We start from the raw sequence: 23,948 nt of genomic DNA, 5'->3' as shown, positions 1-23,948 counted from the left end.
CTCAGAAGGCATAAGAAACAATACTTTGAAGAAGAATAGTGAACACCAGATGTGCCTCATGAAGTGATGATTAGAATATAGAGACAGTGTTGAAGATATGTCTCAGGATATTGCAAAACTAAACCAATTAGCTATATTTTTTCTAAAAGATTTCTTTTACAAAATTTTAGTTTATGAGTAGCTTACTTTTAGAATTTTTAAATTATTTTTATTAGAGTCATGTGTGGCTTGAATTTAGGAGTTAGTTTCTTTCTGTTTGCTTTTTGAATTTTACTGATAAATTTGGTAGAATATTTTTCTATTTTTTTGTTAGAAACTATAGCTATAAATGTATGTTTGTGAATTATTAATAAAAAAAATTCTCTTTGACAACATTGCAGTATTTTTTCTCTCTCATCCTTTCTCTGTTATTTTCGTAATTTTTTAATTAAAAAACTAACAATTGATATTTAAAGCCATTTTCTTGAGGAACCTGTGAGTGAGAGATGAATTCCGAAAATAGCTTTTATCAGATAGCTCCTCCAATTTTGATGGTGGATATTATCATCTCTAGGCAATAAGAATGGAGACTTATCTTGAGGCTTTAGATCTTTAGGAGGCCGTGGAATAGGATTATGATGTTCTTCCACTACCCAATAATCCCACGGTGGCCCAGATCAAAAACCAAAAGGAAAACAAAATAAGAAAATCAAAGGCTAAAGAAACTTTGTTTGCACTAGTATCTACAACAATTTTCACGAGAGTTATAGCTCTCAAATCAGCAAAAGAAATTTGGGATTATCCGATGAAGAAAACACAAGATATGAAAGAATCCGAGGCATGAAAGTGTTGAATTTAATAAGGGAATTCGACTTGCAAAAGATGAAGTAATCTGTGACTGTCAAAGATTACTTGGATCGACTCCTTGGCATTATTAACAAGGTAAGATTGCTAGGCACTAAATTTAAAAGTTCAAAAATTGTTGAAAAAAATCTTGTTCCAGTGCCTGAAAGATATAAAGTATCTATAACTACCTTGGAAAACACTAAAGATCTGTCCAAGATTACCTTGGCAGAATTACTAAATCATTGCAGGCACAAGAGCAAAGGAAGCATATAAGGCAAGATGGCATGGTTTAAGGAGCATTCGCAACCAGCCACATTACTCAAAGCAAGAGTAATTTTTTGAAGAATTGCTCAATTTTCAGCACTGTGGTAAAAATGGACATCCTCCACATAAATGTTGGAAGTGATTAGATGAAGAGTGCAAGATCTGCAACCAATTTGGTCATGAAGTTGTGATTTGCAAAAGAAAATTTCAAAAAGATGAAGCAGTTGCCCAATCACCACCGAATAAGAAGAAGACCACTTATTTGTGGCAACCTACTACACAACCGAAAAATTTGATTTTTGGATGTTTGATAGTGGTTGTACAAACCACATGACGTATGACAACAGTCTTTTTAAAGATTTTATTTCTATGAAAAATAAGAAAGTCAGAATTGGAAATGGTGACTATATTCCTGCAAAAAGAAAAAGGTCCTTTGTAATCAATTAAAGTTCATGTACAAAAATAATTTCAGATGTCCTTTACGTGCCTAATATTGATAAAAATTTATTGAGTGTTGGCCAAATAATGGAAAAGAGGATTTATATTATTATTTGGAGACAAATATTGTCGAATCTTTGAATTCCATAAGCAGAAAATTTTACAAATTGAAATGAGAAGTAAAACATTCTCATTTAATCCAACAAAAGATGCACACACAAGCCTTGCAAGACAAGATAAATTGGCAGATTTATTTACGAGCTTAATTTCATATGAGACTACAGTCTACAAATTCCTGATCCAAGGAGGAGTGTTAAGGATATGTCTCGGGATATTGCAAAAATAAAATAACTAGCTACACTTTCTTTAAAAGATTTCTTTTACAGAATTTTAGTGTATGAGTAGCTAACTTTTAGGATTTTTAAATTTATTTTTATTAGAGTCTTGTGTGGCTTGAATTTAGGAGTTAGTTTCATTCTGTTTGTTCTTTAAATTTTACTAAAAAAAATTCCTTTGACAACACTCCAGTATTTTTACTCTCAAAGTCTTTCTCTGTAACTTTCTTAATTTCTTTATTAAAAAACGGGATAATACACAAGTACCCCCCCCTCTCTCAACTATAATCGAAATCGCTAGGACACACCTAAACTAAACTAAGGTCCTATTACCTCCCCCCCCCCCCCCCCCGAATTATTTTAAAGTGCAATAAACACACCCTAAAACCTATATAATCACTCACATGAAGGGAGGTGCTTTACACTCGCCTCCACGCCAGCGTTATGTCACTAAATCATCAGATCTAAAAAAAAATCGTCCGATCAAAAAAATAAAATTAAAAAATCTCGTCAGATCTAAAAAATTATGTAAAATTTTTTTCGAATTTCATGTGTTTGAGTAAAAAAAAAGAAAAAGAAAAAAACTTCTGATATTATACAAATTGATGAAATATCAGGGAAAAGAACACCGACAATTTAAGTATGTTGTGAAAAATATATTTATATTTCTAAAACTGATATCAACTTAAGTTTTAATGTTAACTACTTATGTGTATTAATTAATAATGAAAATGTCCAATTGAAAATGGACATGTGTCCAAATGAGTCAGATTTTATACTTCTTTTTCATCTCTCACTTGCCTCAAAGAGAGTGAACATACTCTCTGTGTCACCTCAGCACTGAAGGGTGTGTTTATTACACTTTAAAATAATTCAAGGGTAATATGACCTTAGTTTAATTTATGTGTGTCCTAGCGATTTCGGTTATAGTTGAAGGGGGTACTTGTGTATTATCCCTTAAAAACAAACAAATAGAAGCACTAAAACAGTTTCAAACATAGCAACAAAAAGTTCATCCAATTTGGGGAATTTCTTCCCCCAAAGGCAAACCATTAAAGGATTTGAAGAGAAAAGACACAATCTAAGGAATGTGTACACAAATAGATTTTAAATGCACAGATAAAGAGACTCAAAAGGGCAAGGAGCTCTACATGTCTCATGGATCTGAGCAATTGTGTAATGACCTTGAGGGTCATTTTTTAAAATTTGTGTGAAATTACCATTTTACCCTTATCATTAATATCCTGAATATTATTTGATCGGTTTGTGTAGTTAAAAGTGACAAAATCTTAATGGTTTGTAAATTGTGCAAATTCTTGAGTTTTATAGAGTTAAGAGGTGAAAAAGTGATTTTCTATACCAACCGAAGCTATGGGTCTCGAAACAGAATTTCGTCGATTCCAGCAGCTTCAAAAAGTGAAAATTGATGTAGTAGAGTTTACGAAATTAGTTTTGGAGTTGTAACGAAGATTTGATGTCTTGAGTTGGGAATTTGAGGAATTTTAGGTCAAGGTTTGACTTTGGTCAACTTTGGGAATTCCGATACTCGAAATGGAATTCCGATGACTCCTTGGATTTGGGGGATGGTTTTTGATCTAGAAGAAGTGTTAGCTGATGTTTAGAGGTCCCGAGCCCATTTTGGTATTTCAAAGGCCTAAGTTGGTTTAGTTGCGACTTTTCAAGTTTCGGATCAAGGAGACCTCGAATTCAAATTTCGATGGTTCCATCAACTCCGGAATGTCCAAATCATGCTAGTAACAATGTCGGCATGACTATCGATGCAATCAATACGAGTTTGGAGCTATTTGGCGCTTTTGACTTCTAAAGTTAGCCTATGGTTGACTTTGATCAACATTCTTGGAAAATGCGCTCGTATGAAAATTCTGACAGCGCGGTTAGTTCCAGAATGTCGATTTTTGGTCTAGAACGACCCTTCGTTTGCTTTCCAAAGTTTTCGTTCTAATCCTGATGCCCGTTATGAAATTTGGCTTAAAATGACACTTGGATGTGGGATCCACTTTTTATTAAAATGACCTCGTATGTTAATTTCGAATGCACCATTGAGTCCGAAACGTCAAATTTAGTGGGGTAGCATATCTGATTTATTTTTATCGAGTTTCGAATGAATTTCGAGCGTTTGGAGACTTTAAATAATGCAAAAACCAGAAAAATCTGGTGCAAAAGTGCAGATTTTTCTCTCAACTTTGAACCCTCATTTCTTGAGCTTTTCAAGTCCAAATCTAGTGATTCAAGAATCTATCTTCAAGAGATTTTCGCGAGGAATCCGTTGGTCAACTCGGAATCTTGAGAGGAGGGTTTCGATTGCGGTAAAATCTTGATTCTAGTTGCTACAATGTCCATTTTCGGAGTGAATTTTTGAGAAACTTTGAGAATTTATTTTTTGGTCTATATCAATCCAATTTTGGTGATTCAAGGGTCTAAGTTCAAGAAAATTGCGTGGGGAATCCAGTGGTGAGCTCAGAAAATTGATTAGGAGCTTCGTGTGAGGTAAATTCGCTAATCTAGCTCTTGCCTTTATCATTTTCGAGTTGGAATTTTAATGGATTGTTTCTTGGTCATCTTAGCTCCGTGTTTAATAATTTTTAGATCTAAATTGTGAGTTTTTCCGCAAGGAACGTCGTGGTGAGTATGCCAATTTCTGCAATTACTATCTTTCAAAACATCTTTAAATCAAAATTTCAAAAGTGGGTTATGGAGGTTTCTTCCAAGTTAGAAAATTGTATTTTCATGATTTGGAAACTCGATTCTTACTCGATTTTAATGGATTTTTCAACTACGAACTCTCCTCGATGTGTATTACATAATTTTTAAATAAAATTCCAAATTAGATCCTTTTCAAAAATAATTAGTTTTTGGACCATTTTACCCCGATTCCGAAACCTATCAATTTGGGTATCATTGAACTCTTAGTAATATGTATGTTTCATTGTTGATACTGGTTGTCATTCTGGACGTTGAATTCGAGAATTACTTGTCTGGTGAAGGTGTTCGAGTGCGGTTTCGACAATTGAGGTAGATTTGGCTATCCTTTGAAACTGAGATGGGGTAATTAGTCATTCATATGTTATCGATTTTGGGATAGGGTTGTAGTATGAGTTGAGACTGTTATAAATATTGTAATGCCCGTGTGGGGGCTTATTTATCAATGTGTTGTCATGTGGGGGCCAATTTGTATTACATAACCCATGTGGGGGCCTTATTTGTTATCTTATTTGCTTTGAGAGCATGTGATTCATGATTTACCTATGAGAGAGGCTTAAGGATATTGTTTGACTTGTGATGCCCGCCTGAGGGGTTGAGTTGGGGGTTTTGAGCATGCCTGAGTATTGAAATATTAGTTAAGAGAGAAATGAAAACTTAAATTGAAATATTTCCTTCTCATTACTATTTATTGATGGTGAGTATCATATGTAGGTTAAGTTTTGAGAACTTCGAACCTTGTTCTACATGTTGAGTTGAATATTGCCTCCCTGCCATATGTGTTTTGATGCATTCATCATAGCATGAAACATGGAAGTTGAGAAATATGGAAATTCTTTTTGAGAAAGAAAATGAAACACCTTTAAACCTTTGTATCTTGAGTCCCTGACTGGGGCAGTTTTACGGCAGGATAGTTGATACATTGTGATCCCTTGACCACGAAGAGGTGGCAAGGATAATGAGATATTGTGATTGAGGTATATGGTCTGCGAGACCCCGAAGGGTCCTGCTTGGTAGCACAGCTCGGCAGGTGTATACGACAGGTTGTGCGACAGTCATTCCACCGTACCATCACATCATTGCATTGCATCGATATTTGTACTATTTGATTTATCTGGTTAATTGTGATAATGAGTTGATATTATGAGTTTACTTTACTCACGCCATTATATATATAAATTGTCGGCACCAATGCCGAAGTGGGACTTTTCTGTATGCAGGTGGAAGCGTTTCGTAGTTTATTTCATAGGTTTGATTAATTCTTTATACTCAGTCGGCTAAAACCTACTGAGTACATGTGGATTGTACTCACCCCTACTTCTATGTCCTTTTTTATGAAGATACTAGTCAATGTATCTCACGTGGCAGTTGATATTCTAGCGGATTATGTATTCTCAGATTAGTGGTGAGGTTCGGAATTCAGATCGTCACTAGTCTATCTGTATTTCTCAGTCTTTTGTATTATTCAGAGACTTGTGTTGTATCTTCAAACTCGAACCTTGTATTAGATGCTCTTTATACTTATGAACCAGATTTTGGAATAATTTCATTGTTGTTCGTTTATTATGTTTAACAGTGGTCTGACTTCCCTTTGAGAGTCTCGTATGGTTTTATTTTTAGGCTTACACATCGGGATGGGGTTTGGGATGTGTACTATCATGAACTCGATTTTTGTGGTCATGACAAATTGATCAAAAATTTGGCATTTAGTACATGATGTCACGAACTTAGACTTCAACTAAGACCTCCATGCGGCACTTGACAACTTACTCACGAATCTTTCACGATCTTGCAAGCTCAAGTAAGCCTTTAAGACTAGATCTCTAAGGAAACGCTAGATTGTAAGAAAGACAAAAGAATTTTTATGAAGAAGGTTTTGTATTACTTGAAAGAATGTTTGATTTCTAGATGATTTGCTACAAATGAATGCCCCCTCTATTTATACTACTCCTTAGGGGCTTAAGTGTAAATAAAAATTACTACACAAGTCCTTCCATATTTATAAATTAATTCCTCTTCTAGATTTCTCTACACAACTAAAAAATTTAAGGACTTTCCATGCAAATCCATGGAATTCTAAAGTCTTTCAAGGAAATTTTCCACATGTCTCTAGAACCTTCTACTATGGACTAGCATTTTTCCTATGTAAGGCTTTCACATGGGCAACTTTGTGACATGTGGCACTTACGTGGCGCTTATGTGGCGTGATGATGTGGCGGGTCATCACACTCTCCCCCACCTGATGTTGCGACGACCTCGGCGCACTACTGCTACAAAAGCTCCCGGATTTTGTCTTTAAGCTACCACAAGTCTTCATACTGTTCTTATGTGGCCTCCTTCAGAAATTGTCTCTCCCTGTGGATGAGGAACATGGCAGTGGCCTGTTGTCCCGATTTTTGCCCGATTTAGTCAACACTGGCCTCCGTCCTTCTTGGCACCTTAGAGGCAAGTGTCTCAACTTTTTCGGCATCACACCCTTCTTCATGAAAGGTGGCAATGTCTCTCCAACACCATTTTCTTCGCTCAAACTCGCAATGGTGTGTATGAACGTTGGTACTCCCTCCTCTAGGACCTTCTCAAGCTGCATGGCCAAAAGTTGGGTTGGTCCTTCCGTCTTCGACACCTTGACTAGGGGCACCATACGCGATCCCTCTTGCTCCATAACCACGAGTTGTTGGAGGTAGGGGTCGATCATCGTATGGCATCGCTGGAAGAACTCCTGCCTAAGGATGGTATCAAAGATATCTAAGGGAGCGACGGTAAAGTTGGTCTTACCTCACCACTTGCCCAATGTGATGTCTACTCCTTGAGAGACTCCACACACCGGTGTTAGGGGTGCATTAATCGTCCTGAGGCGGGCATCACTTGGACTGTAACTTAGCCCCAACTTCATAGCTGTTGACTTGGTCATTATGTTGGCCTCTGCACCTGTGTCAACCATTGCACGAGCGGGTCGTCCATTGATCATGATGTCTACATATTGTGCGTCGTACTCCTTTGGTTTTCCTGATTGCTTTGCGATAGCTCCGCATAGTCCAATCAGGCTCAATTGCGTCGTGTCTGAACCTTGCTCTTGCCCTTGTACATCTTTCTCCTTTCATTCCCGTAGGATGGCACCAAGGTTCTTTAGTTCAGGACACCTTGCATAGCCATGCGGCCCTCCGCATTTGTAGCATCCATTCCCCTTCGCAGTCTCTGCCTTTCTGTCGGCATCGCTTCGTCGTCCAGCCTTCTTACCATTGGACTTAAGGTTGTCATGGTTTTTGGGATGAGGTTGTCTCTCTTCACAACCTCCCCCACCTTGGTCATGACTACCTATCATCTCGTCTCCTCTTCCTCAGTCATGCTTATCATGCCTGAAGTCTGTCAAAGCTTCAACTTGTGTGATGGCTTCATCGATAGTCCTGACTTGTCAGCGTTCCAACTTCGTCTTGGCCAAATTTTGTAGCCCATCCATGAAGTGGAACAACATGTCGTCATCTGTGAGGTTGGGAATCTGAAGCATGAGAGTAGTGAACTCCTTCACATAGGCCCATATGCTACCCGTTTGCTTCAGTTCCCGAAACTTGCGTTTGGCCTCATAGATGACATTGTTGGGGAAAAAGGCCTTCTTAAACTCGTCTCGGAACTGCTCCCAAGTGTTGATTATGCATAGACCCTTCCCGATTTCAGACTCCTTGCGCTTCCACCACGACATGGCCATCTCCGAGAGATATAACACGGCTGTGTTGATCCTCGTCTTGTCATTCTTCACTTTGTTACACTTGAAGTGATTCTCCAAGTGCCAAAGGAAGCTCTCCACCTCTTGTGCATCATGGGCACCTTTGAACATAGGTGGCTTGGGAGCCTCAATCTTGGCCTCCCTGTCCGCGCTGGACGTCACGCATCTTCCCGCTTCCACATCTCCCTTGAGTGTTGCCATCTCGGTCTTCATGGTCTCTATCTTGCTCAGCGCATCCATGAGCTAACGCTCCAAGAAAGTGATCGTCTCCTTCATCTCGTACTCGGCCACCTTGCGCACCTCCAACTCCTTCCGAATGTTTTCATTCTCCTCAAGGGTGAACTCCTCTAGAGACTTGAACTTGCCGTCGAACTTGTTCAAGCGCTTGCCCAATATCTCTACGGCCTACCGGGCAGCATCCACCCTTGCGATCCACTCCACGCCGGGCGTGACGTCCACGGGCTCCTCGCCTCTCTCATCGTCACTCACCTCAGTTCCGAGGGTGATTAGGATGTTAGGGCCTCGCTTGGTGTAGGCTCAAGCAACAACTCCTCATTTCTCTAAGAGTTCTTCTTTCCCTTGCGGTACTTTCTTCCAACATCTTGCTTGACGTTGGTGGCGGTAGTGGCGTTGATGTCTCCCTCACTTGCCATATCCCTTAGTAGAACCTCACTTTGATACCACGTTATCACGGACTTAGACTTCAACTAAGACCTCCATGCGGCACTTGACAACTTACTCACGAATCTTTCACGATCTTGCAAGCTCAAGTAAGCCTTTAAGACTAGATCGCTAAGGTAATGCTAGATTGTAAGAAAGACAAGAGAGCTTTTATGAAGAAGATTTTGTATTACTTGGAAGAATGCTTGATTTCTAGATGATTTGCTACAAATGAATGCCCCCTCTATTTATACTACTCTTTAGGGGCTTAAGTGTAAATAAAAATTACTATACAAGTCCTTCCATATTTACAAACTAATCCCTCTTCTAGATTTCTCTACACAACTAGAAGATTCTAAGGACTTTCCATGCAAATCTATGGAATTCTAAAGTCTTCCAAGGAAATTCTTCACATGTCTCTAGAACCTTCCACTATGGACTAGCATTTTTCCTATGTAAGGCTTCCACATGGGCAACTTTGTGACATGTGGCACTTACGTGGCTCTTATGTGGCGTGATGATGTGGCGGGTCATCACAATGAGCTTCACATTACTAAGAATAATTTTGGGACATACAATTTAGTTGCAAGCAAAGCTTCCTTCAATGTACCCAAATTTGCAGAAGGGACATAATGAGTTCCCAGACCAACATAGAGAGCATCAGCAGGTGTTGATATCCTACTTCCAGTCAATCCAAGATAAGCACCTGCAATAGCTGAATTGATTAAGCAAACACATAGGAAAGGAGTGAAGAAGATAGTTCTACGATAACACCAATAATACATCGTTAATCAGTATCTCAGCCAACAAAATATGGATGGATACTAGCAGAAAAGTGAGATAGAAAGTTCTCACTTGGCATCTTTATCCCTTCTTAAAAATACTCTTTGTTACAATTTATACGACACTCTTTTCATTTTTGCATATTCTATAATTATAAAAATGTCTGCGAGGATTGTCATTAATAATATTGTTCTATAAACTTTCAGATCTTTTATTAATTTCAATTGTTATAAGAACTTTCATTTTTTACCTTGATGGGATAAATTCTCTAACAAACAATTATTTCCATTATTACTTAATGATTTTCTTCCACTACCTCTAATATGAAACAAAAGTCAAATTATTTTGTTAAACTCAGCGTCTACTCAAAACCCATCATATATAGTGAAAGTAATTAGGAGGAATTAGATGCAAACACACAGCAGTTCATTGATGGGCTTTCTTTTCTCCATACATGAAACAAACAAATTCATGCTACAAATACTCTCTTTTTTCCCAAAAAAAAAACTTAAACTTGTAAAATGATGCATTTAATATACAATATAATAGAGGGTAGTCACAAACATTATTTAGAGCCTGTTTGGATTAGTTGATCTTAAATTGCTTATAAGCTTTAGGTGTTGCAAGTATTTTTAAGTGTTGAAATTGATTTTATAGACAAGCAGTGATGTATTTGGATAGAAATGTTAAAACTGCTAACAAACAGTTAATGTGTTTGGTAAAAAAGTGTTGATAAGTTGTTCTTTTGTTAGATGACTAAGGCCTCAGTTGTTTTCATTAAAATTAATACGTTTGAATTTGAATACACATGAATGAACATTAAAATATGTTTTCTGGATTTGAACAATGATTAAGACTGTTTGTCTCTTCAATATCTGAACATGCACAATTTATCCATGTCTATATATAATAACTATTCAATTCAAACAAAAAATTGATTAAATTGTATATCAATCAAATAACTGATATAAAGTATGTAATTTTAAAAGAATTCAATGTAAATTAATCTTTTAATCAAAATTACCCAATCTCTTCAGAAAAAAATTGCTTTAATAACAACGAATTCAAGCCTATTAATTAAATGCAGCTATTGAATCTTCCATTTACTACAATTGTTGGTAGTTGTTGTTGTTGTTGTTGGTAAACATACTTAGATAGTTCATTAGAACAAAAATTCAATTTGTGTTGTTAATGATATTGAAGTTGAAGAATTGCAGCCATCCTTGTTATTGCAAGTGAATTGGCCAAATCTAAAAAATAGCACATAGCAAACAACCACATAATAATAGTTTCAACTTTTTCAACAGAAGTTGTTATTGCAATTCCACATTGGAAACTTACGGAGGAAAGTAATACATTAATTGGTTGATAGTTGCAGAAAGTTATGCGAGAAGTGGTAATACTTCCTCCATCCCATATTAGTTGTCATGTATGCTCAAAATAGTTGTCAATTTAACAATTAAGAGAGAATTAATTATATTTTTCCAATTTTACCCTTAGCATTAATTATTCTAGAATTAAGAGGTACATAAATAGATAAAATCAAAGAATTAATAAGGGGTATATTAGTCAAATAACGCTCCTAATTAATATTTTCTTAAAAGGCTGTGCAAAACCTTATCATGACAACTAAAATGGGAAGGAGGGAGTATTATTTTTGCCGATAGAGACTAGAAATTTAAGGTCTGAAATTCATTAAGACCCTTTCAGATGTTTTAGATTAAAACGCAAGTGCACTTAATGGGTTGAGATCGAACGATTCAGATTCAGACCTTCATTAAGAGCAAACAAATAAGGCATAAAATATCCTTTAAAGTTTTTCAAAATATTATTAAGGGATAATGCATAAGTACCCCCGAGCTATGACCGAAATTTCAGCGACACGCCTTAATTTAACTAGGGTCATATTACCTCCTGAACTCTTTTTTTTTTGTTTTTTCGTGCACCCTTTGTGTTGACGTGACACCTTCAACCAAGTAAGTTGGTTGTGCTTGTACACACTCGCAGCCACATCAGTAATTAATTTTTTTAAAATTTTTTTTTAAAAAAATAAAATAATTTTCTAAAAAAAATTAAATTATTTTTAAATCTTTTTATTTTCTTTATTTTGTATTTAAATTAAGTTAATGCACGTACTTTTTATTTTAATAAAAAATCCTTGTATTTAAACTTTTTTTAATTTTTTTTACCTCCATTCATTATATTTTCTCTTTTATTTTTCTATTGATTTTATTTACTCTTTTTATTTTCTTTGTCTTTTCTTTTTGATCTGATTTCAAATTTAATTCCTAATGCTTGTATTTAAAATTATTTAATTTCGAATGGATATCAAAATAATTGAAAAAAATCAAATAAAACACAAAAAGTTAAAACATTAAAATTAAAGAACACTTTTTAATTATTTTTTAAAGGAATCCATATAATTTTTTAAAAAAAATTAAAAGTAAAAAGATAAGAAATTAATGAAAGAAAAAAATAAAAAACTTAAAGTGAGAAAGAAATTAAAATAAATATTTTACATAGAAACAAATTATAATAATTAAATATATATGTATGTTTTAATATCAATAATTATGTGTACTAACTAATTATAAAGTTACCAATTAAAAAAGGACATGTGTCCAATTTTTTCACCCATTTACTCTCTGTGCCACGTAACTTTTAGGATGTATTTATTACATTTTAAAATAGTCTGGGGGTAATAAGACCCTAGTAAAGTTAAGGTGTGTCACTGAAATTTCGGTCATAGTTGAGGGTGCTACTATGCATTATCTCTATTATTAATTTAAAAGTATCCTTGTAAAGAAAAAAAAAAGGAACAACGGATAAAAAGTGAAGAGGAAGTTAGAAGTTCGGTTTAGGGGGAAAATATTTTGAGAATTAGAAAATATTTTCCCTTGGATAAAATTGTAAAATACTTGGTTAAACCAAATGTACTTATAAGCTTAAAAATAAAAAATAGGGGATAAGCAACTTATGGTTTTAGCTAATTTTCGCTTATAACGCTTGACTTATAGCAGTGTTATCAAAGGTTCACTTAAGCCTTGAAGCGAGGTTCAAAATATGTTGAACACTTTGTCTCACTTAATGTACGCTTTGGTTTTGTCAGCAAGGCGCAAAGGCATATTTTACCTTACCAATGAGCCTAATTTGAAGAGGCGGCACTAAACTATTGATATTTCACTTTATCCTAAAAAAATAAATTTATTTGATCATATATTTGTCATTCATACTTGTAATTATAAGTCTTGGACTAAACATATACATTTGTACTTTTTTCCCTTTGTGTCTTTTTTCATTAAAGCCCAAGCTTATTTGCGGTTTGCGCTTAAAGCCTCAATGTGCCTTAGGCCTCATTTTTTTGCACTTAATGGAGGTCTAAATCCTAATCATTCAGATTCAGTCTATTATTTTTTTAAAAAAAAAATCTCTTAATGAATCTGAAAAGATCTGAACAAATCAGATCTGTAGGAGAGTCTTAACAACATTCAGACTTTTTAAATACGCTATAAAAAATAACAAGATAGTGCCTCGCCTCTTTCACTCTCTCTTAACACGATTTTGCTTTCACTGCTACAAACTTTCTTCCTCTCTTTTCTCAATCAAACACCAACTTTTTACTCTTAAACTAGTAAGTTTTCATAATCTTTACAAGTATTTTTTTCATATTAACAATTTTTATGGTGTGTATTGATGTTTGTCAAGAACTCTTGTTGCAATAATATTTTTGGTGTATCGATGTCTGTCAAGAATCCTTGAGGCAAGTAAAAACAATAAGGAAAGCTTTCTCTCAGACAAATTGGTGGTGGAACAATAACTATGTATACATATTTGAGGTTTCTTATTAAAATTTGATCTTACGCCATTTATTTTATTGAAACTCGATCATCAAATTCACTTGTGAGATTACACTATATAACTTTGTATGATCAAATCTTCTATGAGATTACACTAAATATATTATTGTTGTTGAACTACGTATACATATTTGTGGTTTCTTATTAAAATTTGGTTTCAGGCCACTAATTTTATTAAGACTCTTTGATCTTCAAACTCTCAAACTCGCTAGTATGATCAAACTCACTTGTGAGATTACATCATCTCGTCGTCGTCGTCGTCGGTCCTGGTCCTGATCCTTGTCCTTGTCGTCGTCGTCGTCGTCGTTGTTAATATCTTGATACATGTGAATCGGATAGTAGTAAAACGAAGAAATACCATAACATACTACAACTAGATTAGCGTTTGCTTCTATATTCTAAATATGAAGATTTCTTTTCTTCGTTTTTGATCTTTTTAATCATCTCGATTATTTTTTTTGTTGCATCTGTTCATATGTTATATTTATTATATTTTATATTTCAGCTATGAAACAATTTAGTAAAAATTTAAGAGTGATTTGGAAGAATTTGGACATAGATAAGAATTTTTTAGAAAATTGTATTTAAGAAATATCTTTAAACGAGACACTTGAAAGTAGTTGAAGTCAGGCTCATGGAATAAGGTTAAAATAGCTCAAGAAACCTCTCATGACTTTATTGTTACCCAAAGACAAATGAAGAATCATTATGATTATCTAAAAGAAAAATATCAAGCTTGTTTGCAACTAACTAAAAAGACTGACAATATTTATGATCCAACAACCAATACTATTTTGATGTCTAATAGTGGAGTGGGATGACTACATAAATTTTAGTATTAGTTGATAAATTTTTCTTCATTTTGCTATAAAAAAAGGTTTTATGTTCCTATTAAAAGTATGATCTCTTATATTTGAATATAGGCTCATACAAAAATAAAGATACAAAAGACTTCACCTCTACCTTTCCCAGATTTATGTACAAAACGTTTTGAAGGTTATACTACAACAGAAGTTCATGGTTGGAGTACAAATTGTACCTATCTTCGTCCTGATTTCTCTTTTGTATTTACTACTTAAAAATATTCATGTTACAATAATTTTTAATTTCATATCATATAATTTAATTTTTTTAATCAAATTTTAACATTTAAAATATTATATTTTATCAAAAGGTAATATTTTTTTTTGGAAATGAAATTTTTATAATATTTTATCAATATAATGTTTAATTTCATATGCACATTCAGATATTGAAAACAAATAGTCTTAACTATTTAATGTTCAGATCTATAAACCACATCTTAATATTTAGATGTGTATTCAGATCTAGACAGCTAGATCTTAATGCACATCTTAATTTTCAGATATTTATTCAAATTCAGATATCTGAATCTTAATGAAAATAAATGAAGCCTTAAAGTTTTTTTGCGCATTTTGCTTTTAATAACACTGCTTATAAGTATTTTGATGTTTACCAAATGCGTAGATAAAACTTAAAAGTGCTTAAAAGCCAGTTTAACCAGATTATAAGCGTAGCCAAACACCCTCTTAGTCACCACTGCTTCTCAAGAGGTTTTCCACATGGTTAAAGATCATGCTTAGCCTTTGACAAATATAAGTGTAACATTTGTCTGCAACCAAAGATCTACTTCACCAGCGCTTGCACGGAAGACTCATTTTGGTTATCATTTGGATTAAAGAACTCAAGAGTGCATTCACTAGAATCACAATCAAGCTTCACAGTCCTAATATCGTGTTAGTGTTGAATGTTTAATAAGAGGATCCGCACCAGGTAATGTACAAACAGAGAGCTAATGTTCATGTTCTTCAAAAGTAATTGCTTTGTGATACATGAAAGGGATGTGTTTATGAACAACAGGTTCAGTGTTATCAAAAGGAAAAAATGCAAGAAGGCTCTAAGGTCCGGTGGGGCTTTAAGCGCGAAGAAAGTGTTGGCTTTAACGAAAAATGGCGCAATGGAGAAAAATACAAATATGTATGATTAGTCCAAGACTAATAATAATGAGAATGAATAGAAAATATATGTACAAATAAATTCAAAAAAAAAATTACTATAAAGTGAAATATCAATTATTCAGTGTCACCTTTTCAAGAGACGCTCATTAGCAAGAAAAAGTATGACTTAGAGACTTGATGAGGACATTGAAGTGCACATTAAGTGAGGCAAAGCACTCAACATATTTTGTGCCTCCATTCAGCGCTTAATAGTCTTATGCATGGCTTTGACAACACTGAAAAGGTGGAAATGCATGAAGTGGTAGTAGGGGTTATGAGGTGTTCTTTTATCAAACAAACAACCAAAAGGCTCCTCAGTTACAGATCAACAAACTTGTCGTATTTCTTCCTAAAATTCACTTAAGGAGGAAATCACCTCAGATACCTTAGGAAGTTCTGAAATATTGATCATATACCTCCAAATTTGGAAGCCCAATCAGTAGCATTTAATAACATACAAACACTGAAGGAATCATGCTTCTCTTGTTGTCTTTAGCACCTAGATATCAGGGGCGGAGCCAGGTAGGGCCCAGGGGGTTCATCCGAACCCTCTTTGACGGAAAGTTACATTGTTTATAAAAAGGGCAGTCCAGTGCACTAAAGCTTCCGCTATGCGCAGGGTCTGGGAAGGGCCTGACCACAAGGGTCTATTGTACGCAGCCTTACCTTACATTTCTACCAGAGGCTGTTTTCAAGGCTTGAACCCGTGACCTCTTGGTCATGTGGCAGCAACTTTACTAGTTACTCTAACTTTACCAGCAACATTGTTTATACATGGTTAAAATTATTTTTAATATATATATTATAGATATTAAACCCCTTTTGGCTTCTTTGTATGTTTACTCTTCAATCTTCATATTTTAAAACCCATTAGTGAAAATCCTAGCTCCGCCACTGCTAAATATTCTTCAATACCTTTTGTAATCTTCCATCCCTAGATGAGGGAGCTCAATTACCAAGTTAACTGCTTTAACTTTATATTTTTAACCAAACTTAAGCTATTAGAGAGGATAGAGATCTATCTGCCCCAGTAATATGAGTTTCCATCTTATAATTCTCTTCTAAGTAATTTTTCATGTACCAAGATAGCATCATTAGAATTTGCTCAGCAAGAAACACCAACTGAATATAAGAAAACATACCAACTGTGCCTTCCCCAGGACCATGTGCCGCTATGTAGGAAAAACCGACATCTGGAAACAACCCAATTCCATTTTCTGGCATCGCTAGAACAGTCCTCTAGGGAAAAATAAGAAGTGTAAATAAGATGTTACTTGCAAAAACGAGTAATTTTCCATAGAGGTAGAGAACTACCTCTGTGATAACCTTGTAACGACCATGACCAGATAAACCAATTCCAAAGCCCATTGTGATGCCATCCATGAAGCTGATGTATGGCTTTTTGTACTCGGAGATTTTACATATTATAGGATACTCAGCCGTGAATACCTATTACATATAACAGGAAAGGATATTGATTTCTATTACAAAAAGGCCTCCTAACTCAGCTGCAGTATTCAATTGAATATAAGCATAAAATAACACATTCAAGCATTACATGAGGGAATCTAAAACTGTTGTATAAAGTGTAAAGAATAAGATTGGAGCATGTACTGGTGATATTTTGGTGTTAAGAGGCTCCAAGAATCACGTGTGTACCTGAGACAGAGAGCCTACAACTTTTTACATGGAATAACTTAAGATGCATGTACATAAACTGCAACAGGTGAGCACATGCCACGAGAAGGGCTATGATTGACTAAGATAGTAAAAACATTAAACAAGGGCCATGTCTAACTAAGACGGTAAAAAATATTAAACAAGCACATCATTGGTTGTGTAGGATTATGTGCATTGTTTGAAAGATTGTAAGAATATTGTAAATGATATTGTTTATCAATTAGGATAAGCCAGGATAAATTAGATTGATTATGTAATTAGGCAGAATATTGTTTCCCATCTTAACACTTGTACATTCACTACTTAAGACCCAGTAGCTTGAAGGAATGATCAAGCTGAGTTTTCTCCTCGTTGTTCTCTTCTTTCACATGCTAATAAATCCTAGTGTTAAAATTCTCATTGTGCAATCACCAGCGACATTATGGAGGAACAATCAACCTTGGCAAGTAGCCTCTCCTTTTTCGGTGTATGATTTACACCGGATTCCATGTTATTGCTCACATAGTCTTATTGTTGGACACAAAATGACTATGATTTTCCTCAAAGCTTTTCACTATGCCTTCTTAATAATGCATTGACCTTATCTCATGATTAATGATGTACTTTCAAGCTTTTCAAGGATTATTGGTTATGCATTTCACGTTTATGCCTACTATGATATCATGTTTTACATTATGCATATTTCTCACATACTTAGTGCATTCCATGTAATAATGCATACTTTTGCCTGTATTGTTTCATAATATAGGTCACGATACTCCATTCTCGTGGCTAGCACAGATTTCATTTAGAGTTACTTATTTTGGTGAATCCTCATCTTTCGAGGGTGCAACCCCTTATGTCGTCTTCCATTTTGAACTCATGTTATTTCATATGTTCTGGGTGAGCTAGGCCTTGTCCTACGCCCCCGTCTATGTTAGTAGAGACATTGTCGAACTAGACTAGTATGCTTATGTTCATATGTCATGTTTTGAATTCTCTTTGTCGAGATTTCTATGTTTTGAGACTTATCTTCCGCATTTAAGATTTCTCCTGATTTCATGTTACCTTATGCCATGTTATGTTATGCTAAGAGGCTTGATTAAGGTCCCTCGGAATTCTAAATGTCGTTGTCACGTTTAGGGTCTAGCTTGGGTCGTGACACTTGTATGTTGAACTACCTCATAATGAATCCACCATACATTGCATTTTGTGTAAATGTTGTAAGTCAGATTATGAACTATTTTTGTAATAGTCAATGGGGTGCTATTGTTCAAATTCTTCGATATATAACATTAACCGTAAGTAAAAGATTGCTTTTTGAGGATCAATGTCATGAATAGAGTGTTGTACACTTAGACGTTGATGGAGAAGTACCATCGTCTGATAGGCAGTTCTACATCTAGACATTGTGTCCTGGTAGGAGTTAAATTGTTGCCTTGCAAGAACAAGAAACAATATGGTTGCCAGTTTGAATCAAACAGTTTTTTAAAGAATGGAAGTATGGAGAAATCAGTCAGAAGGAGAAGGAACTTGTGTGTGATAACTAATTGTTCAGAATTTCATGAAAGAGCTCGGAGATTGGTTATCACTTAATTAGAGAAAAGATAATTTCAAGAGACATTGCTATGAAATTCGTGAAGTCAATGATGAGCCTGCAGATATTTTTACCAAGTTCCCCAAGGATTCTTGTATCAGTTACATTTGTAACAAGCTTGGTACATACAACTTGTATGCACCAGCTTGAGGAGAAGTATCAAGAATATTGTAATTAATATAGTGTATCAGTTAGGACTAATCAAAATTAATTAGATTGTTCATTTCTTTCACATGCAGTGTCAAACTTAAAACTAAACATGCTAAAAGAAAAGCTCATAAATATCTAGCATGCTTATTGTTGAGTTTGACAATGCACTTAATCCTGCACAACCTATGATGATCTTAGATAGTAGTAAAGGAAAGTGGGGAGCAAAACCATTGTGACAGTGATAAAATATTGACTTATGAGAACAAATTTTGTTTATATTAGAAGTGTGGCACTATAACTTCTTAGCAAAAACTAGTCTATCTTCAGGATGGAATAGGTAACATGTGCCTCAATGTTGTGTTTCAGTTATAGGTCTAGTTATTCTTCTCATGGCAGCATATTATCATACATTATTGTCGGTTAAATTCAAGTCATTTCAGGGTTTATTTAAACTACATGTTAAAATGATTTCTTACTTCTAAGAGGACAATTGGTATTTATGGGAATGGTCACTAACAATTGATAAAACCTATTAACATTGAACTTTCTATTATACATTTACCAACTTATTTGGTCCTTATGCTTACCCTATTGTGCGTTTTCAGAGAGAAAAAGGAGATGTTTACGGAGGTTAATCCTCGAAAGACAAGTTTTCATGGTTTACAGGTGTTCGGGCTGAAACAAAGTAAAAAGGTGCAAAAAGGTGCTGGAAGTAGCAAGCAGATCATTGCTAGAAATTGATGCTGATGCAGAGGAAGTGATGCGGCTGCATGCCCACATACGGCGCCGCATCACCAGTTCACAGACCACAACTCAAGGTAGAATGGGTGCTGTAAAAGATCGTTATGCAATGCATTGATGTGACCGCAACTCCTACGCGAGGATGCATCTCACCTATTGTTCAATGAAGTTGACACGACAAATCACCGTGCTACCCAATACAGCAAAGCAATTGCAACCGCAACAGACAATGCGGCATTGCAGCATGTGCGAGAGACCTAATTTATTCCAAATTTTGTTATGTATTATAAGGAACTATAAATACCTATTTTTAGGATTCTATTAGGGACGTTTCGAAATTTAGTTTTCTAGTTTTTCTTTTGTTCTTGAGCGCTATTGCAATAGAGACATACTTTCGCATTGCAATCTTGTTGGTTTTATTGAAGTCAATCTTTTGGTTCTTGATTCCTCTTCTTGATCATTATAAGCATGTCTTCTTACACTTGTAATTTAGATTCTCGATGAATAACTAACCCCATAGCTAGGGTTTGCAGCCTTAAAAGGGGGTAATAATGATATAGTTGCATAGATAAAAATTCTAGACGGTAATTCTTGGTATATGATTAGTTATTTCGTATTGTATGGATTCTAATGAAGGTCTGCATTAGAACTTGCCCGTATTCTATACTTGCTTGGAAAAGAAGTTAAGATTAGTAAAAAGAACTAAGCACAGAGATTCGGGACCTATGTTCCATCTAAATATTTGATGCCTGAAGGTGACAATCTACTTGAGACTTAGGTTAATAATTGTTAAAGCAACACCCAAGTATCCCAAGGACTTAGGGAGATATCTTCTAGATGAACCGAAAGGACTCTAGATGTACTTTAGAAGTTAACAATTTTACACCTAAGATTACTTAACTAGAGTTTCATAAAAGCAACTACATCGGCGTTACGACCTAGAATAGGAGCCTACAACCTTAAATTCACATTCTTATAAGTAATCAACTGCAATATTTAGCTACTAAGCATAAGTAAACAAAGTCTTTGATTTTACTTTCCTCAATTGATTTTAGAAATAAAGACCACTTATTTTGGTTACACCTACGAGTAATATTCTCGTCATATTATCTGTGGAATTCGATCCCACCTTGTTAGGTTCTATATTTGAACAACGATCGCTTTATACTTCATTGAGAGGTGTAATTTGAACGTATCATTTGTCAAGCCCATTGTTATTTTAGTATCACAAAGCAACTTATGATTGCACATAATACTTTCTCTATGGTAATATAGAGGAAACATTATTTGTTATTTCAGAGCCTGTGATGCTTCAGAACTTCCATGACTAATTTTATATGTGATCCAATTTCATGTCTCTTACGCTACTACTATTGTCATGTGAGCGGTTCAAATTGGTTGAATCATCTTTCTCAATCATCCTAGCTGGAACTTGTATGCAGCATAAAGGTTTGGAACTCTTTTCTTATCTGAATCTTAAGGACAGGACCCTACCCTATTCTCGAACACTCTACCGAGCTCTACCTTACCCATATTTTCTCGTTTTTTGAAGAGGAAAAATAACCTCTTGACCTGCTACCAACAGTCTTTCTTCGAAATTATCTAAATCTAAATTTTCCAATTTTTTAAATTAGGAAATATCAAAATATAAAAGACTTAGGCCCCATATTATTAGTCAACTACTTCTTTCACCACAGATAAAAAGGCTGCGCCTGTATTTTTCTATAGAGAACTAATAATTGTTGTTAAAAAGTCCACATCAGAAAAGGGATGGGAAATTGGTCTCCTTATATGGACTTGGACAATCCTCCCTTAATGAGCTAGCTTTTGGAGTTGAGTTAGGCCCAAAATCCATCTTTGAATGGTATCAGAGTCGAGCCCATCCCAATTTTTCGTCCACCGATGTTGGGCCCCAATATTATAGTGTCCACGGTCCAGTTAACGAGGTATGGGCACGCGGGGGAGTGCTAAGAAGTTCCACATCAGAAAAAGAATGGGAAATTGGTCTCCTTATATGGACTTGGATAATCCTCCCCTCATGAAGTAGCTTTTGGAGTTGAGTTAGGCCAAAGATCTATCTTTACATGCAACTAAGACAATGGTTCTTTGGATAGTTATTAGGACCCAAACTAGCAAAAGGTGTAGGTAATCCTTTTGCCACAATCATAGTATGTGTTCTACAGCTAGTGCAGTTTGTTGTGAGTACAGGACTTGCTTAACTGAGTAGACACAATCATGATCAGTTATTCATGTTTAAAGGACAGTATACAAAACCTCTATCATATCTGACTGCTGTTTTTTGGTTGCAATCTGCTTGATATCACCACCTGCAGATAAAATCACTAGGACTTCCGTTATCCATCATCATATTAGCATCAACTAATCAAGACAGTGTCAGAAAATGACGCTACAGATAGCAAACTCCAAAATATACTGTGGATGACACGAGCTTTGACACACCACCAAAAGTACAAGACAACATGGAACGTGAACAGACACTTTTAACGGTAAGCCAAATCTCATGATGTGGAGAAAAAAGAAGAAAAAAAAACTTTTGCACGAAGTTGCTCTTTTGTCCCAAAATTCGGTGACTATCCCATAGTATTCAACCCTGCATTGGCAATGAATGGTCACCCTCAACTCTTAGTAGCACAGGGGATGATGCTATGTAACATATCTAATAGTTGGTCACTAACAAAATGAATAATGAGATAATATAACAACTACTTTAAGAACTAGATGGTGCAAAACTACCAACTAGAGGTCCAGCAAGCATCTTTCCTGTAAATAAGGAAAAGCATGTCACCTGCTGAAAAGGCACGCGGGGAGCTACTGGCAGCCAAAACACATTTCACCCTTGGGTCTGTTTCCCATTCATCCAGGAAACTCTTGTATTTGATATCCATATCTGCATCATATTTCAATGGAACATGAGTGCAACAGACCAAACCATGCAAATGATGCTGATAATGTTAACTTCAATTCATTTGTATTACTTCCCTTTTACCAACAACAACAACCCAGTGGAGTCCCACACCGTGTGGTCGTATTACTTCCCTTTTTTAGTCAGCTTAAAAAAATGACTCTTTCCCTTTTTAGTAACTCTTTAATCTTTCACGTGGTCTCAATATTAAAGGACATTTTGGTACATATCTTAAGTTTAAGATTACAAAATTCAAAAGTCTTATTTACTTTCATGTCAACTCAAACCGGACAAACAAATTGAAACGGAGGGAATAACAATGATGATGATATGATGAGAATAATGATTACATTGTGGTATCCTGGTCCGTTAACCCGGTAGCAGTCTATGTGTAGGGGCAAATCGTTCTCTAAAGATAGCAGATTAATCGTGCCTCAAAGAACTACAAATTATTATATTTCTTTGATTCATTTTTTTCTTTCTAATTCTCGAAAAAATATTATTCTAATAAAGATGTGTGTTAATAACTTCTAAACGAGAAAACTAAACAAACAATCTGCAAAAATGAAGTGACAGTAAAGAACAAATGAACAACAATTATCCGGCCAGGATCCACATTACGTATAAGAGTTGAAAATTCACCTAAGTTCATTGCATTGAGAGCTTTAGGACGATCGAGAGTGATAACGGCGACACCATTCGGGTGGACATGTCCCTTGACGAACACATCGGCGCCGGAGGCCATGATCGCGAAATTTCGAAGAGGAAGAAATGTCGTCGGTTTAGAGTAGTTAGGTAATATGGAGTGAGAGAAGCGGAGAGCAGCAGAGAGAAGACCGGCGGATCGACCTATTTTTAAAGCATCGGAAAGACTTGCCATCCTTTGAGTGCCTAAATCCCAAGAAATGATTCCTTCAATGATGCTTTTATTTTAACCCGCTAGCTTTTCACCGTAATTCCTCGAAAACTTCTCTTTTTTCTTGATTATTGCTCGAAAACAAAGTGCAGTAGTATTTGTTCTCTGGGGCCTAAAATGCCCCCACTATTTAAATTGGTATAAAATTAGGAGAATTTTCACATATAGTCAATTAAAAATACCTTAATTATCATTTATAATTATAATTTGCTAATTATAATTTATAGATATAGTTATAGCAGCGTTTGTATAATTCGCACATTATTTGTATATGTTTGTATAATTTGCAGTTTTTGTATAACGTTTGTATATTTCACTATACAATTCATGCACAACATTT

General features: G+C 35.3%; 1 protein-coding gene across 4 annotated transcripts in view; it reads right to left on the bottom strand.

Moving 5' to 3' along the window:
* LOC129880499 (3-hydroxyisobutyryl-CoA hydrolase-like protein 4, mitochondrial) overlaps positions 1 to 23,689 on the bottom strand; it is a 32,072-nt gene extending 8,383 nt beyond the window's left edge. For 3 of the 4 annotated variants that reach the window (XM_055954564.1, XM_055954562.1, XM_055954563.1), the window contains exons 1-6: positions 23,335 to 23,689; positions 22,576 to 22,677; positions 22,044 to 22,096; positions 16,937 to 17,071; positions 16,765 to 16,861; positions 9,541 to 9,670 (exon numbers count right to left, since the gene is read on the bottom strand). In XM_055954564.1, the coding sequence (XP_055810539.1) occupies positions 9,541 to 9,670; positions 16,765 to 16,861; positions 16,937 to 17,071; positions 22,044 to 22,096; positions 22,576 to 22,677; positions 23,335 to 23,572 (755 nt within the window). In that variant the 5' untranslated portion in view covers positions 23,573 to 23,689. The remainder of the gene's footprint in view (positions 1 to 9,540; positions 9,671 to 16,764; positions 16,862 to 16,936; positions 17,072 to 22,043; positions 22,097 to 22,575; positions 22,678 to 23,334) is intronic. The other variant, XM_055954565.1, reaches the window with a different exon arrangement.
* Between the last annotated feature and the right edge of the window lie 259 nt (positions 23,690 to 23,948).

The sequence above is a fragment of the Solanum dulcamara genome, chromosome 2 (assembly GCF_947179165.1).
Source record: "Solanum dulcamara chromosome 2, daSolDulc1.2, whole genome shotgun sequence".
Taxonomy (NCBI): domain Eukaryota; kingdom Viridiplantae; phylum Streptophyta; class Magnoliopsida; order Solanales; family Solanaceae; genus Solanum; species Solanum dulcamara.
Note: the sequence above shows the minus strand (reverse complement) of the source record. Positions and strands in the feature narration are given on the sequence as shown.